Source organism: Anarhichas minor, unplaced genomic scaffold (genome assembly GCF_050575085.1).
Source record: "Anarhichas minor isolate MPS153535 unplaced genomic scaffold, ASM5057508v1 ptg000024l, whole genome shotgun sequence".
Lineage (NCBI taxonomy): Eukaryota > Metazoa > Chordata > Actinopteri > Perciformes > Anarhichadidae > Anarhichas > Anarhichas minor.
In genome coordinates, this window is record NW_027466470.1 from 17725549 (window position 1) to 17740169 (window position 14621).

Here is a 14621-nt window from a genome sequence, read left to right on the forward strand (position 1 = left end):
GGATCAAAGAGATAATTTCTCTTATGCGATCAAAATAATTTTGGAAAGAAATATTTTTTATCATGGAGTGGACAAAAATATCCAAAAGGATGAATTGCATGATGTATGTTGGTGTTATGGACGTTTTCTATCCTTTTTTCATTACTAAAATCAGTGTTCCTACCTGCTAAGGTTACAGTGATTTAATGGAAAATTGCACTTGGATCAAAAACATATAACACATCACACATTATTCTATTGCAAAGACAAAAGACAGTGTTGGGGTCACCACATTAGGCTTTATTTGGAATTCATGTATACAGATTAGTTCCTTTATGTTTGTCTGTGAATGCATGTGTAGTTAAGTGCTTGTTTGAGCGATTATTGTGTGGCCGAGTGTGGTGCATTTATGTGAGATTTTGTTTCCCCTGGAGAAGATAAGTGTACGTGTACTTTTTTTTGTTCTAATCCCCTGAACAAATTTAAGTAATTACAGCATAACACGATGTAAAAAGGTTTCCAGAACCACTCAAATGGCTTTGTCCTTTATTTCTACTTTAGCACCTTTAATGTAAATACTGACTTTGTGAAGACACACTGTGAGAGAGAGAGAGAGAGAGAGAGAGAGAGAGAGAGAGAGAGAGAGAGAGAGAGAGAGAGAGGGAGAGAGAGAGAGAGAGAGAGAGAGAGAGAGACTGCAAATAAAACTGTTTCGTACACATTCAATAATCACACACCTCTCTTTTGGGATACTTATGAGTGTCTTTGGCTGGAAGTGCTGACCATAGATTTAGAATGAATAGAACGATCAAGTTACAAATGATATTGCATGCCTATGTGTTTGTGTGCTGGTCCTAGGTGGATTGTTTTGGCTTTTGTAAAATAATCTTCACCCATAACAACGGGATATGTAGCCGCCTCGGTGCCTAACATCCAGTAAGGTTAAGGGTCACAGACGTTTGTTGATGGCTCTGCGTGTGTTTACGTGTACGCCGAAGGAGCTGGCCGTTCGCTCATACTATGGGTTCTAATTCTATGGTGCAGAGCGTTACAGTTCTTCACTTAGCATATCCAGCGGACGAAGCGCTCAAAGAACGACGGTTTGTTCAGCATGGCGTAGTCAGCTCCTCTAAAGATGGCCGACATGTCCCCAAGCGACACCTTCCGCAGCACCTCTTCGTCTGTGTCCGTCCCCATGGCGATCACCGTGGGGACGCCTTCAGCTCGCCTCATGGCAGACACGCCCTCCTCCAGCTGCTCGCTCGCGGTGATGCCATCAGTGACGAACACGAAGGCCAGCTCGGCGTTGCGACGAGCCAAGCGATCTCCCTGCTACAAACACAACAGGCAATGTTCAAGGTTAACATTTTACTCCTTTAACAGTTAAATGTGCAGATCAATACCACTCTCATGTCTGCGTGCTTGAGCTGGAAGGCAAGTCGCCTAGCTTAGCGTAAAGACAGGAAGCAGGACAAAACAGCTAGTAACACCATAAGGTGCAAGGTTCTTTCTGTTTGTGCACATATGAAACAAATAAGAATGAGAACCAGGCCAGCAGTTCTCACGGATTCCAATCTCCAAGCGAATCCACCTCCGTAACGCTACTTGAACGAATAGTTTGACATTCTGGGATATATGCTTATTTGCTCTCTCGCCAAGAGACGAGATGAGAAGATTGATACCGCTCTCATATCTGTACAGTAAATATTTATCTACAGGCAGCGGGCGATTAGCTTAGCTTAGCATACAGAGTGCAAACGAGGATACAGCTAACCTGACTGTGTTTCAAGGTAAAACATAAACAAATTCAAATGTTATATATCACTTTTGTTTCATCTATAATGTAGAAATGACAAATTGTGGTTTTCCGTGGGGTTACACGCCGGACTAATTCTTGGCTGGTGGCAGTGACTTCCTGGGTCCACCAAATCACTGCATCTGCCCAAGAAATAGTCCCACACAAAACCCCTGTAAAACCACAACGTGTTGTTTTTACACTTCAGTTTTTATATATCAGGTTGTCCCAGGCGATTAAACAAATACTATGTGTACTTGTTTACAGTCTTTATGCCAAGCTAAGCTAATCACCTGCTAGCGGTATCTTCATATTTACAGAGACATGAGAGTGGTATTGGTCTTCTCATCTAACTCAAGAAAGCTAATTCAATTTTTTTTTTAACTATTCCTTTTACATGTTTATGGCACAGACTGGCTGCATGCAAGTGTTTGTTTTTTACCTGTGGAATCACCAGATTGTTGACCGCATAGATGATAGCACTGCCCAGGGCGGAAGAGGAGTCCATGTAGGTCACCCCAGCCAGCGAATCAGAGATCACTGTGAGATTGTGTGTGAGCGCAAACTCCACCCGCTGTTCTGTAGGGCTGCCATACTGCAGCAGAGCCAAGCGGGCATTCCTCTCGTCTGAGTGGCCGGTGGCCAGGGTGAGGCGGCGAGCCACGTTCTCGATGAACTCTTTGGCCTTTCGGTGGTCCTCCAGTCCCATCCTCTCAGAGCCATCCAACAGGAACACCACATCCACTGGCCGCTGAACACAGCTAGCCACTGCAGGCTCTGGAACAGACACACACACACACATATATAAAGTTTTATATCAGACACGGTGTTCAGTGAGCTACAGCTGGAACACAGATGCGCAGGAGTCAAAGCCAGCAAAACAGAACGCTTTAACATACTGTAGTGTAGGCTTATGTCATCCATGCCAGTTGCAGTCTAGCTGTCTGATTGCATCTAAACCTTCTCATATCAGTAGTGTGGCCTCATCAAGAAAACACTTGTTTTAGTTTGCTCTATGATTTTATTCTCTTGAGATGGCAATATAAAACATGAATACATGTTATACAAAACAACATAGTTCACATCAGTAAGTTTCCATCACAGAGCTAACATGATACCATGACATTTGGTTAAAGCCGGTCTTTGTCATCCTACTTTACAAGCCAAGCCACATGCAAAAGAAAAACATGCACCAATCAAGGGCATAACATACAATAGTTCCTTCATTGTCAGTCCATTAACCAAACATCCACATACACCAACTCCTGACTCATATACAGTAAACTGTGTATAAAACCAGATCGTTTCCACATGTCATGGCCTTTTCACCAAGATGACTCATTCACAGAGCACAAGAAAAAAAGTAAAGGCCGTAACCATGGATGTGTGCAAAACAGCAAAAAAAAAAAAAAGCCATCAGAGTGACTCAGTGAGCTCGTGATTCACAGTGGAAATGAGGCTTCATCAAAGAGCTACTCTTCACTATATGCAGGAGTAACATGAATGGCTCTACAGACCAATCTGCCTCCAACAAATGACATCCGCTTTCCATGAGAATGGAAAAAGTTCCTCCACAAAAGTAGAAGAAATGATATGTATCATATTTCTAACAGACACACTTTTCAGAAAGACAGCTCCATGTACATTGATTCAGAAATATTCTATGAGGAGAGGGACTATCACATTTTGAATTTTGGCCCATCATATACAGTGACTGCTCTGAAATGTTAGGACAGGGCCAGCATCATATCATTCAACCCTTTTGCATACAGCCCACATTGCACCACTAGAGTTAGAAAATGCCCACAGTTTTGATAAATTCTATTCTATGTCCAGCAGTAAGCTTATTAGCTATTGGCGACCATAATGGCGAGGTAGCATTTCTAGCATATTAGCATTAGCAGAGTCCTAAGGCTTTCGCTGGGTCTCCCATAATGTCTCCATAGACATATTTGAAGGAGTTGATGAACAGCTGGGTCCACTGCTGCCTGTCCTGTCCTTGGGCAAGTTTGGCTCTCTGGGCTGTGTACGCCATGGTTGCAACGCCAACCCCGTACTGCTGCTCACTCAGGCCGCTCAGCAGGCTGGTCACACCCTCCAAAGAGGTGGGGACCAATGAGGGGCTGCGTTCCTCGGCCATCGGCTTCCAGTGGGGAGGGGCTTGCCCCGCTGTGGCGCCCCCTCCTGAAACAAGTGGGCGGAATAACATCGTGGGCGGAGTCCCACAGACACGACGCATCAACACAGCCAACAGAGATGCCGGAGCTACACCGAGTTGCACTAATTTGCAAAAGTTTGGTCTTGTTTGCTGGCTTTACAGCGACATGAATTCATCGCATCATAGCAAAGGAGGCGACATGACGTGTAAAAGACACAACTTGTCTAATCCTTAACATAGTTTAAAGGCGTCAGTATGCTTCAAACAAACTAGTAGGTACCAAGCGTTGTCCGGACACATCTGAAGGCCCAAATATTTACTTCTGTTCTGAATGGCCACACCTAAAGGCGAGGCAAAAAGCCTACTGTCATAGAGAGGTGCAGGGCGTGATGAATCATAATAATGGGGATAACAGTACACACTTTCAGACATTCTCTCCTTAAATTCATTCATGGTACTCTTCACACGAAAAGTGACGACAGAAGTTGTGTAAAGAATAAAAACAGAAAAAATTGTCAGTTTCGGAAAGATACAAAATGTTGACATTTTGACAAGCACTTCATTTCAAGCATGTTGACGCCTTAATAATGCTGGTTACTCTGGCCTAAATGCTGAAAATCTTTGAAGATGAGACACTAAGTGATACACAATAATCTAAAATCTTACCTGATTTACAAGGGAGATCAGGGCATATGACGATGGGATCTAAAGCCAAGATAAAGACAGAATATTAGAAAAAAAAGTACGGAGCGAAACAGCTTTATAATCCGCTAGATGAACGTACTGTACTGTACATCATGTTTCGTTCCACAATGAGTGTACCTGGGCAGAGCACGGCTTCAATCTTGTCGATGAACTCCTCCGCCACCAGGTCTGCAAAGCGCTTCATACCCAGCACCCTGCCATCCTTCTGGCAGGCGATGCTCTTCAGACTCTCGTTCTCCTCAATCTGGTCGAACATGTCTCCGATACCAATAGCACTCACGTCGACGCCGGGATGACTGCTCATACAAACACAAGCATTGAGATAGATCATTTTTCATCTACACAAATGCTAATTCTAAATGACCAAATACAGCCCCAGTGCCAGGCACCTGCAGAGGTAGGTGAGCAGCGAGTCGTCATCTCTGGGGTCGAAGCGTCCGTCTGTGATGACAACTACAGTGACGTTGGCTTTGGCCCTGCGGCTGTCCCTGATCAGGTTGTCCCAGGCGTACTTGAGTGCAGATGGAGTCCATGTTCCTCCGGCGATCCACTCCAAGCGCTTCACTGCATCCTGAATAGTGGAGAAGTGAGAATGTGAGAGATGTGTACGTACAGTGATGTGACATCACTACTGGGTGCGGACACAGAGGCAAAGCTTCCATCATTAGTTACACTATGTAAACATGATGGAATACCATTTTGAAGACATGGTCCCAGTTCGGACTGCGCTTAAGTAAAATCAGCATATAGTTCAGTACTAGCATGTATCAGGAGCTATCTGGAAATTGACAGCTAACAATAAATATCTCCAATAGAATTGTGATCCATTTATTTGCTTTTCATAGGGAATCTATAATTAGTGTTTGTATGCTATGTCCAGCAGGAATTGCATTAGTCACTGGTATCAAATAAAGACACAAATGATAAGGTAGAATGGTTAGCGTGTTAGCAATAGCATAGTTCTAGCTTCAAGGCTAGCTGTTCGTGCTTCCAGGTAGAGTTTCCCTTTTTTGAATGTTCAAAATGGCCGCCTTGTGGTATGAGTCAGGTCAATAAACCCAGGAAAATTGGCTCAAAATACAGTGTTAGCAGAAAAAGGTAAATACTATATCTGACAAAATTCAAATGATAGAGATTTTACTACTCTAACACATTTTCTGAAACTACTGGACACTATAGTTTTCAGCAAATGTATCTCAAACAGGAGTGAATACTGCATTTGAGAGGGACTATTTTCAGCTGCGGATGAATACACATTTGGCACTATATGGACTTTTTGAGGCAGCAGGACCGACAGTGTATGTATGATTGACTTAAAAGAAATAACAGTGCCCATGTTCATGATCATGAACCGTAATCACCCAGTAAAATAGTTTGACTCAGTGATGTGTTTTAGATGTTTTTTAGATAACAATAAAGGTTGATGCCACAGAGGAATGAGCTTTATTTGGATTTGACTATACTGGCAAGACTTTTTAGTATTGTCAATTTATTGTTGGTCTTAGTCTTTTCACAGGATTTTTGACAATGTCAAAAAAAATATCACCAATCCTATTATTTAAGGTGGGTCTACCATCTATTGCATTCCAGATTATATGTATTGGTAAATGTGAGAAATACAGAGAGGGACATAACTGTGATGACTCTCACATGTGTGCAGACAGCACATCTGATCTGACAGTACATCCGCCCTGATTAATTAAGACACATCTGGACAACAAATGCAAAAGAACAGTCTGTGCTACACCCCAAAAATAAACTTCAAAGCAGTCTGCACATGTGTTTGTGTTTGACACCTTGAAAGCAGACAGTGAATCAATCTTGGGGTCGTCGAGTCGGATGGCCTGGAAGGTTCCACTGTGACTGTACTGAACAACTCCCACTCTTGTGCCTGGGAAAACATACAACTGTGTTGACACCAAGTTGGCAGCCATCTTATGAAGTTTTTTTTGTCAATGCACAAATCCTGAAGTTATTTAAGAACCACATGAGAGTGAACAAATGCATGTCTACCTGTGTCTGACTTGGGGTCTTTGGCAAGGGATCCCAATCTGTTGATGGTGTTGATGACAAAGTTCTTCTCCAGGGTGAAATTGGTCAGACCCACTGACTCTGAGCTGTCGATCACGAACACAATGTCCAGGGCTCCGCAGCGTTTCTCACAGTCTGCAGACAAATCCCCAAACTGTGATAACCGGACAGCTTATCAGAGCATGTTCAGATCAGGAACAGAAACACAGCAGCTAAACTCACCACAGCAGCCACACGTTTCCCTGATGTAGCTCATAACATCACATTCCTGCAGGAAGAAACATTATATCATTATATCCGGCATGTATTTCTCTAGACGCACAAGTGATAAAAGAGTGGTTTGATGAAATGTTCTTACAGTAAGGCCGGGATCTCCCTCAGGGCCAGGATCTCCCTGTCGAGAAAGAGAACACATTCAGTTACAGTTTGGGATTGCTAGCGGATAACGCTAATCTGTAACAAGTAAACATTTGAAAACATCAGCTTAGGTTGGCATTTCCTAGCTGGATGCAACGCCCTATATTGGTGAGTTGAAAGGCCCCTGTATGTGGGTTTATCTGGTTTACAGTGCGCTTTATGTATACTTACACCACGCCCACCATCTCCTCTTGACCCTCTTAGGCCTGGCTCACCCAGAGATCCTGGCTCACCCTGTTGTGAGGAGAAAAATTAGCATTGTATAGTTGCCCTTTTCACTCCAGTAACAAAATACATCCAACTACAATGAGTTACTCACTTCCTCTCCCGGAGTTCCTTTATTTCCCGGGTCACCCTTTTGACCACAGTCTCCTCTGCTGCCACGAGGCCCACGATTGCCGTTCACTCCTCTCTCACCCTGTACAGCAGCGGAGGAACGCTTTGTCAGCCGAGTGTGTCACTCCGGCAAGCAAATGTACTGAGACGAAGTGCATGTGTACGTTACCGTTGATCCTCTTGACCCAGGGTAGCTGAAGCCAGGTCTTCCAAGGTCTCCCTGAATAGAAACAAAACAAACAGTCAAGACAAACTATAGCTGAAAACAGTCAGAGCAAGACGCTAACACACTTACACATACACAGGGACGCATACCTTTGGTCCAATCTGTCCAGGTTCTCCTCGAGATCCAACATCACCAGGGTCACCTCTGGTACCCTATGGTACAAACCGTGTTAATGTAAAGTAGATGAAGTATCTTTTTCACATGATGCCAAATTGAGACCCGTAACCTACATTTTTCCCAGCCTCTCCTGATGTCCCCGGTGGTCCCCTGGGGCCTGGCAGGCCATTATCTCCCTGTTCAGAGAGAAAGTTGATGACAGGTGCAACAATAGTGGACAGATTAAAGAGTTGTGTACGGTGTTCATATGAACATATAGAAATTATACAGATAACATGGCTCTTCTAACCTTTGTTCCTTTGTTTCCTGATTCACCTGCAAGTCCTCTCAAGCCCTCGGGACCCATTTCACCCTGAAACATAAAATCTGCATTGAGCTCCCAAGTGGTGGAGTATTGTATCTCAATGAAAGAAATTATTTGAGCCGATGCAAAAAGTTCATAATATGTTTCACAAATATTTCACACATGCGCAGTTGTTTACGAAAAAATGTACCTTGTCTCCCTTGATGCCATCTGACCCTTGACCACCCTTTGGCCCATAGTCTCCTCTTCTCCCCTAGAACGCAAGAACAATGACAAAATCAATGCATGACCAATGCAGGCTAACGATAAAGTGGAGCATGATGAAGGTGAATCGGAAGTTCTTACAGGCTCTCCTCTGAGTCCCGTAAGTCCAGGGGTTCCCTAAGAAAAACAACACACAGGTGAGCTACATGAAGCTGTATGTGCGTCAATGCATTTCTGTCTGTCTGTGATGAGCCTTACAAGGTTTCCTTTAGGTCCAGGGAAGCCAGGTGATCCAGAACTTCCTGTCTCTCCCTGCGGACAAAGCACCAGAGTTTAACGTTTCACCTCCAGCATTCCTCAAACCTATGTAACATGACCTCAGATCTAATATCTGTCCCAGCAAAGAGCAGTGATCCCTGTCCCTGTGTTGCGATTTTACCTTTGGTCCAGCCTCTCCAGATGGGCCGGAGGGTCCAGTTCTTCCAGAGCGACCGGGATCTCCCTGAAAACAGGACACAATCATATGCTCACAGTCAAGCAGAGTTTAACCAGAGGTTGGATGGCTGATGGATTTTGTTTCAAGTGAAGACCATGTACCTTATCTCCTTCAGTTCCACCAAAACCGCGTTCACCGACGTCACCGGGGTGACCATCAGGACCCTATGAGGCGTCAAACACACACCATAAATAGGCCATAACGCAATACAATATGGATGTATTGATCATTCAAAATTGTGTTGAATGTCATACTCGGTCGCCTGGGTCTCCTTTGCAGCCGGGAGCTCCGATGCGTCCAATTTTACCCTGGGAAGAAGACAGTGGCATTTCAAAACTAGAGCTTCACTTCAAAATCATTCAGCCACTATTTTAAACTTTCAGAATAGAATCAGTGTTAGTAAGTCAGTAATGATTATAAGTGGTGTTGTGTCCCCTAAAATGGACAACGAAACTTCCTCCTTAAGTTAAGCAGCAGCTACCTTCTGTCCATCTGTCCCATTGCGTCCCGAGACGCCAGCCACGCCCTAATAATGAAGAGAGGAAACAATTAGAGAAGAAAGACCATACCATAACAAAATGTATGATAATTAATAGATTCGGTTAAATAGTAAATCATAAATGGAAAAAAAATCCTACCTTTTTCCCCTGAGTTCCCAATTCTCCCTGTGCGCGGACAGAAAACCAGCGGTCATTTTACATACGATCGTTTTGTGCTTATTTATTAACAGATTATGAGCTGTAATTTGACTAGAATTTATAATCATTCACCTACAAAGCCAGTAATTTATTTAAAGACTTAAGTTATGCATTGATGAACTCGATCCACACAAAAGAGAAGTGCATGCCTCACCTTGTCGCCGAAAAGACCTGTTTCTCCCTACAGAGAGGAGGAAGGAAAAATAAAATGTGTTTTTTTACAATACAGACACAAACCAACTTCGTCATATGTAAGCGAATAGTGAACGACGGGTAGGTGGATGTTGAATGTCTTACTTTGGAACCGGGCTGACCGATGGGACCTTCGATACCGGGGTCACCTGGGCGACCTATGTCTCCTTTAAGACCGGGGTCGCCGTTGTCTCCTTTGGCTCCCTGCAGTCAAGGAATTCAAAGGAGAAAACATGTGTGAAGAATAAAGTGACTCGTGTGCGAATCCCGTAAGTGTGAGTGTGTGTGGAAGCTCACTTTTTGTCCTCTGGGGCCTTTTGGACCATCAATCCCTGTTGTCTCCAGACAGGTCACTTTGTAACACTGCGTCACACAGGAAATGAAGACAAACAATCAGTGTTGATGCACTCTGAAACATGAATCTTTATGATCATTAGATGTGTGAGCATTCTCACCTCTACGAACGCCAGATGTTTCTGTGAAGACAAAAGGAACAAGGTGTGAGCAGAAGACGCATGGATCGTGTCTCGTGTTTCTCTGAGTGTCTCTGTGGGTGTCTTTGTGTGTTACCATTGTCTTGATGATGCTGTCAATGGTGTCCGTATGTATGACAGGTCTGCCTTGGCTCAGATCCACAGCCATGAATTCCTTCCTGTAGACGGATGCAGGAGAGTTGGCGATCTCCTTCAGCCCCGTCTCTTCCACGTTCTTGGATGCCGCAACGGCAAATATGTGGATGAGATTATCGCGAGCTCTCTCTGCTGCCTCTTTGATGCCCCCGCACAGTGTTCCGGTTACGTGACCGTCGGTGATGACCACAGCGAATCGGAGGGCGTTTGGGTATGTGGGTGAGGTCAACATTTGCTGCGTCATGTTGCCGAGGGCGCAGTCGATGTAGGTGCCATCACCCAGGTATTCGATTTTCCTGAGTTCCTGGAAACAGCGTCAAACGAGTGAAACTTGTCGAGGCTGGATTACAAATTGGGAAAAGCAGGCAACCGTGCAGGAACCCAAGACCCTCAGGGCCTCTGAAGATATCAGGTCACAGCGATTTAGTCACCCAAAGCAGATTTACCCAGTCTTGATCTTCATTGGCTTAATAAGGGAAACTAGTAAAAAAAACTAGTAAACTAGAAAAAAAAAAAAAAACCTGAAGACGCCAACTCTGCACACATTTGGATCTGCAGTCCTGAATGTTTTCCCAAAAGCCCTTAATCCTTTAGGTACATATAACATCAAATGTAGCAGATTTGTCAGACAAACATTCATTCTGTGACCTCTACTCCAGCGTAGTATAAAACCCTGTTATGTAACTTCCTCAACATTTATTGTGTTGTGGTTGTGTTGTGGTTTCAGAATGATGAAGACAGTTTGAGAACAATTAGATACAAAATGATGTAGGTTCTACAGAATGATATTTCTTTTCCTTTGGCAACTATCATGCTTTTCCAAATTGATATATGAATATTAGGATAAGATAAGGTAAAATAAGATGATCCTTTATTAGTCCCGCAGTGGGGAAATTTACAGGATTACAGCAGCATAGTGGATAGTGCAAACAAGAGACATAATTTAAAAAAAACAAGATCAAAACAAGTATTATAAATATGTAAATAAGTAATAAAACAGTAAAGAATATTAAATAAGTAAAAAAGTAAAAAATCCATAATAACTAAAATGTTATACAGAATAATTGTTGTGTTGCAATATTATATATGCAGACAGAATAATTGTAGTATTGCACAGTGTATTTATATTGCACAGATCTTTTGTGTTGTGTGGTCTACTCAAAAAATCTGTAATCTATTATCTCTAATGGCTTGAAAAGTAGTGTACATAGCTGCCATAAATGGGGGGAAAGAAATCTCCCCCTAAGTTTTGGCTGAGCACCGAATTTTTTGCAAAGTCGGGCTCCGCCCCTGCGTGTAGGCATGTATGTGTGTGTTGCCGTGTGTGTGTCACTCACAGTGATGAAATCGTTCTTGGGTACGATGGGACTGAACACCTTCGATTCCCGGGAGAAGTGCAGTCCACCGGTCCTCCAGTTGACCCGCACAACACCATTTATTTCAGCATCATCCAACCGCTGTGCAAACTGCTCAACGAATTTCTACAACAACAAAAGGCACAACACATTATATAGCATACAGCCCACTTGGTTGATGGTCATTTAAGGATGATGACACTATGAAAGAGGGATATCTTGTGTCATGGCTTAATTGAAAAGTATGCAGATAAACAAGGAACCTTGATGCTCTCCACCAGCGCTCCAGGGGGCGGCTCCTGCAGGGCAATGGTCTCAGATGTGTCGATGGTGAAGTACACGTCTATGGGACATTCATTTTTCTCTGGAGGGAACGCAAAAAAAACACACGTAAAGCCTCCGTGAAAAATTGCAATGCACTCAAATAAGCAAGATGAAAAGTTCCATGGCATGTCACTAAAACTGTGTCAACATATTAACATGACAACAAAGGGTTCAGTTTCATGGCACTCACTGCTGCACTCTGTTTGCTGGCCGTGAGTCAGGGATCCCAAAAGAAGACAGAGCGTGATGACCTCTAACCCCAGCATCTTCCTCTTGTCCTGTCTGGCGCATAAAGACACAAGACAACACACAACTGAGCAAACAATCTGCTTGATTTCTCACTCTATCCCTCAAAAAACAATAACTAAATAAAAATAAAAGTCATGGAAAAGACAAAAAATGCAGGACAAACACTGAATTGCAGAAATGGAAAGACATTTATGTGACTAACTTAAAGCCAAAATCAAGAAATAAGTTGTAATTGTGAAGCTGGTTATTTTTGCTGGCTGTAGTCTAATATTACTGAATTTTCTTATCATTCCACATACTGAATGATTTTTGTCACATAGTGAGTAGTAGTAGTTGATTGCAAAGTAATTTGCAAAATCTAGATTCTGCATCTGGTATCAGTTTAAGCTAATTGTACAAGGAACAGTCCGCTCACGGTTGCACAGGGAACAAAATGGCCGCCACAGAGCTATGAAACAGGTTTGAAAGGATCAGGGGGTTGAACATGGCTCTTCTCTCTTGTGTTAAATGGTGGAAATGGAGACGACAGAAGTTGGAAGAAGTGATAGATCTCAACTTAGGCTGACCTTGTTGTGGATTATTCACGCAGAAACCTGAACAGGCCTTAATATGCTGCCAAACGTCAGCCGTAACCAATGGGAGTTCAATCAGATCCAATATACACAGGCCTAAGCACTTGAAGAACTCACTGTTTCCCCAAATGAATCCCGTAAATTCAAGGATAAAAATTACAGTAATTATACTAACTAAACATAGCACCTCCTCCTCTCAAGTCAAGGAAAATTTTAACAGACATGACATTGAGTGATGACACAAAATTAATAGACTTTGGATGCATTTGGCAGCAGTGAGCAGGCTGCTGATTGACTATAGTCAGACTCACATTTAGTTTTTAAACCACAAGATTTCACAAGGCCTCAGTCTGCTGCCCTCCAGAGGCGTTCCCTTCCCTTACAGCCAACCTCTGTTCACCAGCTGTAGATGGATTAACCCGCACATTGCTCCTTATTTGTGATTTGGCTAAACATAAATTTATATAGGGATATCCATTATGTAAATTCTGACAAGACAGGTAATCGTGCAGGACCTGTCTTAATGGCCTTGTTATCCCAAGAGTGCATATTCTAAAACAAATTATTAATCAGATTACCACAAACAACTAACACACACACATACACACTTGATATGAGGCCTTCAGGGCCCCTGTGGGTCAGGGCCCGGGACAGTGCACACTCTGTCTGATTAATAATCCAGCCCTGCTGGCTATGTCAACAAAGCCTTCGATCAAGTGTCTTTCCATCCCATCAACTCCAAAAATCTCCACCAGATCTGAACCAGCAAGTGTCCACCACTGGACCTGCCAACTGATGTACACTGCGGCATAGCCTACTGTATATTTACACTGTAAAATAAGAGAATCCTCTCCCTCTTGAGAAAAAATTCTCAAGGCAATTTGCCTTAAAATTATAATTTTTTTGAAAAGACAATTCTCAAAAATGTAATGTGATTTGAAGTAAAATAACCTCACACCTGCTGGCAGCTTTAAAAAAAAATTAATTTACAATACTTTCAGACATCATTCCAGGCCTTCTTTAAAAAATTCAAAGTGCACAGCAACCGACAGACTAGTCCGCCACGCGCTTTGCTGTGGCTCCCTCTGGCGGACTGACAGCTGTGAGCTGCGGAGAAGTCGCTACTGCAGATGTTCCCACTCCTTTCCCACTGTCCTGGCCAGGGGAATGAGTGTGAGTCCCCGACAGCCTTTCACCACTGCACAGGTAAATACCATGCAAAAGAAAACATGCAGAGATAACAGCACAACTGAGAGAGCCCATGTTCTAGTTGTGTTGTTGTCATGGGCAATTTGTTTATGGGTTTTGAAGGACTCAAAGTTTATTCTCGCAGCAGTTTGGTTTGCTGAGAAAAAACCCTAATTTCTGTTGATGAGAGTAAGTTTGAAGACATGCAAAGAGACAGAGAGCGAGAGACACAGAGAGAGAGAGACAGAGGCAAAGACAGGCAGAACATCACAAGGGGAATAAAGGAGATAGAAGGAGGGAGAGAGAGATTGGCACATTGCTGTGCGTAAAAGTGCTGCTTACCCGAACTTTTTCGAACAACTTCAAAACGTAATGAGCTTCTGATCCTCTGTTGATTAACTCCTCATCTCAGCAGGAGGGAAATACTTGAAAAAAAGAGAGATACGGGAGGTAGAAAATTGGAAATAAAGCCCTGGATGCGCGTTTACTTCGCAGAAGAGCCGTCCGTTCGCTCTCCTGTCCCGGTTCAGCCCCAGAAGCAGGCTCTGATCCCTCCTCCTGTACGCGCACGACGCACCCCAGTGCCCACTGCTGACCACTTGGAGGCGCCATGGCTCCGCAGGAACCCGTGTGAGCGCGCGTGCAT

At 43.5% G+C, this 14621-nt stretch overlaps 1 protein-coding gene across 1 annotated transcript; it reads right to left on the reverse strand.

The window, feature by feature from the left end:
- Positions 1 to 753: 753 nt before the first annotated feature.
- Positions 754 to 13869, reverse strand: col6a2 (collagen, type VI, alpha 2). The gene is made up of 31 exons (XM_076097932.1): positions 12157 to 13869; positions 11906 to 12006; positions 11625 to 11768; positions 10229 to 10591; positions 10114 to 10134; positions 9956 to 10021; positions 9764 to 9862; positions 9621 to 9647; positions 9407 to 9433; positions 9250 to 9294; positions 9023 to 9076; positions 8870 to 8932; positions 8712 to 8774; positions 8531 to 8584; positions 8414 to 8449; positions 8259 to 8321; positions 8054 to 8116; positions 7878 to 7940; positions 7737 to 7799; positions 7591 to 7641; positions 7405 to 7503; positions 7257 to 7319; positions 7027 to 7062; positions 6891 to 6936; positions 6651 to 6803; positions 6434 to 6528; positions 5027 to 5208; positions 4755 to 4933; positions 4599 to 4637; positions 2217 to 2551; positions 754 to 1311 (listed from the first exon to the last, which is right to left on the reverse strand). Exons 1-31 carry the CDS (start codon positions 12230 to 12232, stop codon positions 1042 to 1044), a joined length of 3039 nt encoding a protein of 1012 aa, XP_075954047.1. The 5' UTR covers positions 12233 to 13869; the 3' UTR covers positions 754 to 1041.
- Between the last annotated feature and the right edge of the window lie 752 nt (positions 13870 to 14621).

What these genes read in the sequence shown, in the direction of transcription:
- col6a2 (XM_076097932.1), bottom strand. Translation starts at nt 12,232, where the DNA reads ATGCTGGGGTTAGAGGTCATCACGCTCTGTCTTCTTTTGGGATCCCTG. An exon ending in TGGGAACTCAGGGGAAAAAG is followed by an intron (nt 9,295 to 9,406) that starts GTAGGATTTTTT and finishes CTTCATTATTAG; the next exon opens with GGCGTGGCTGGCGTCTCGGG. An exon ending in CAGGAGAGGCTGGGAAAAAT is followed by an intron (nt 7,800 to 7,877) that starts GTAGGTTACGGG and finishes TTTGTACCATAG; the next exon opens with GGTACCAGAGGTGACCCTGG.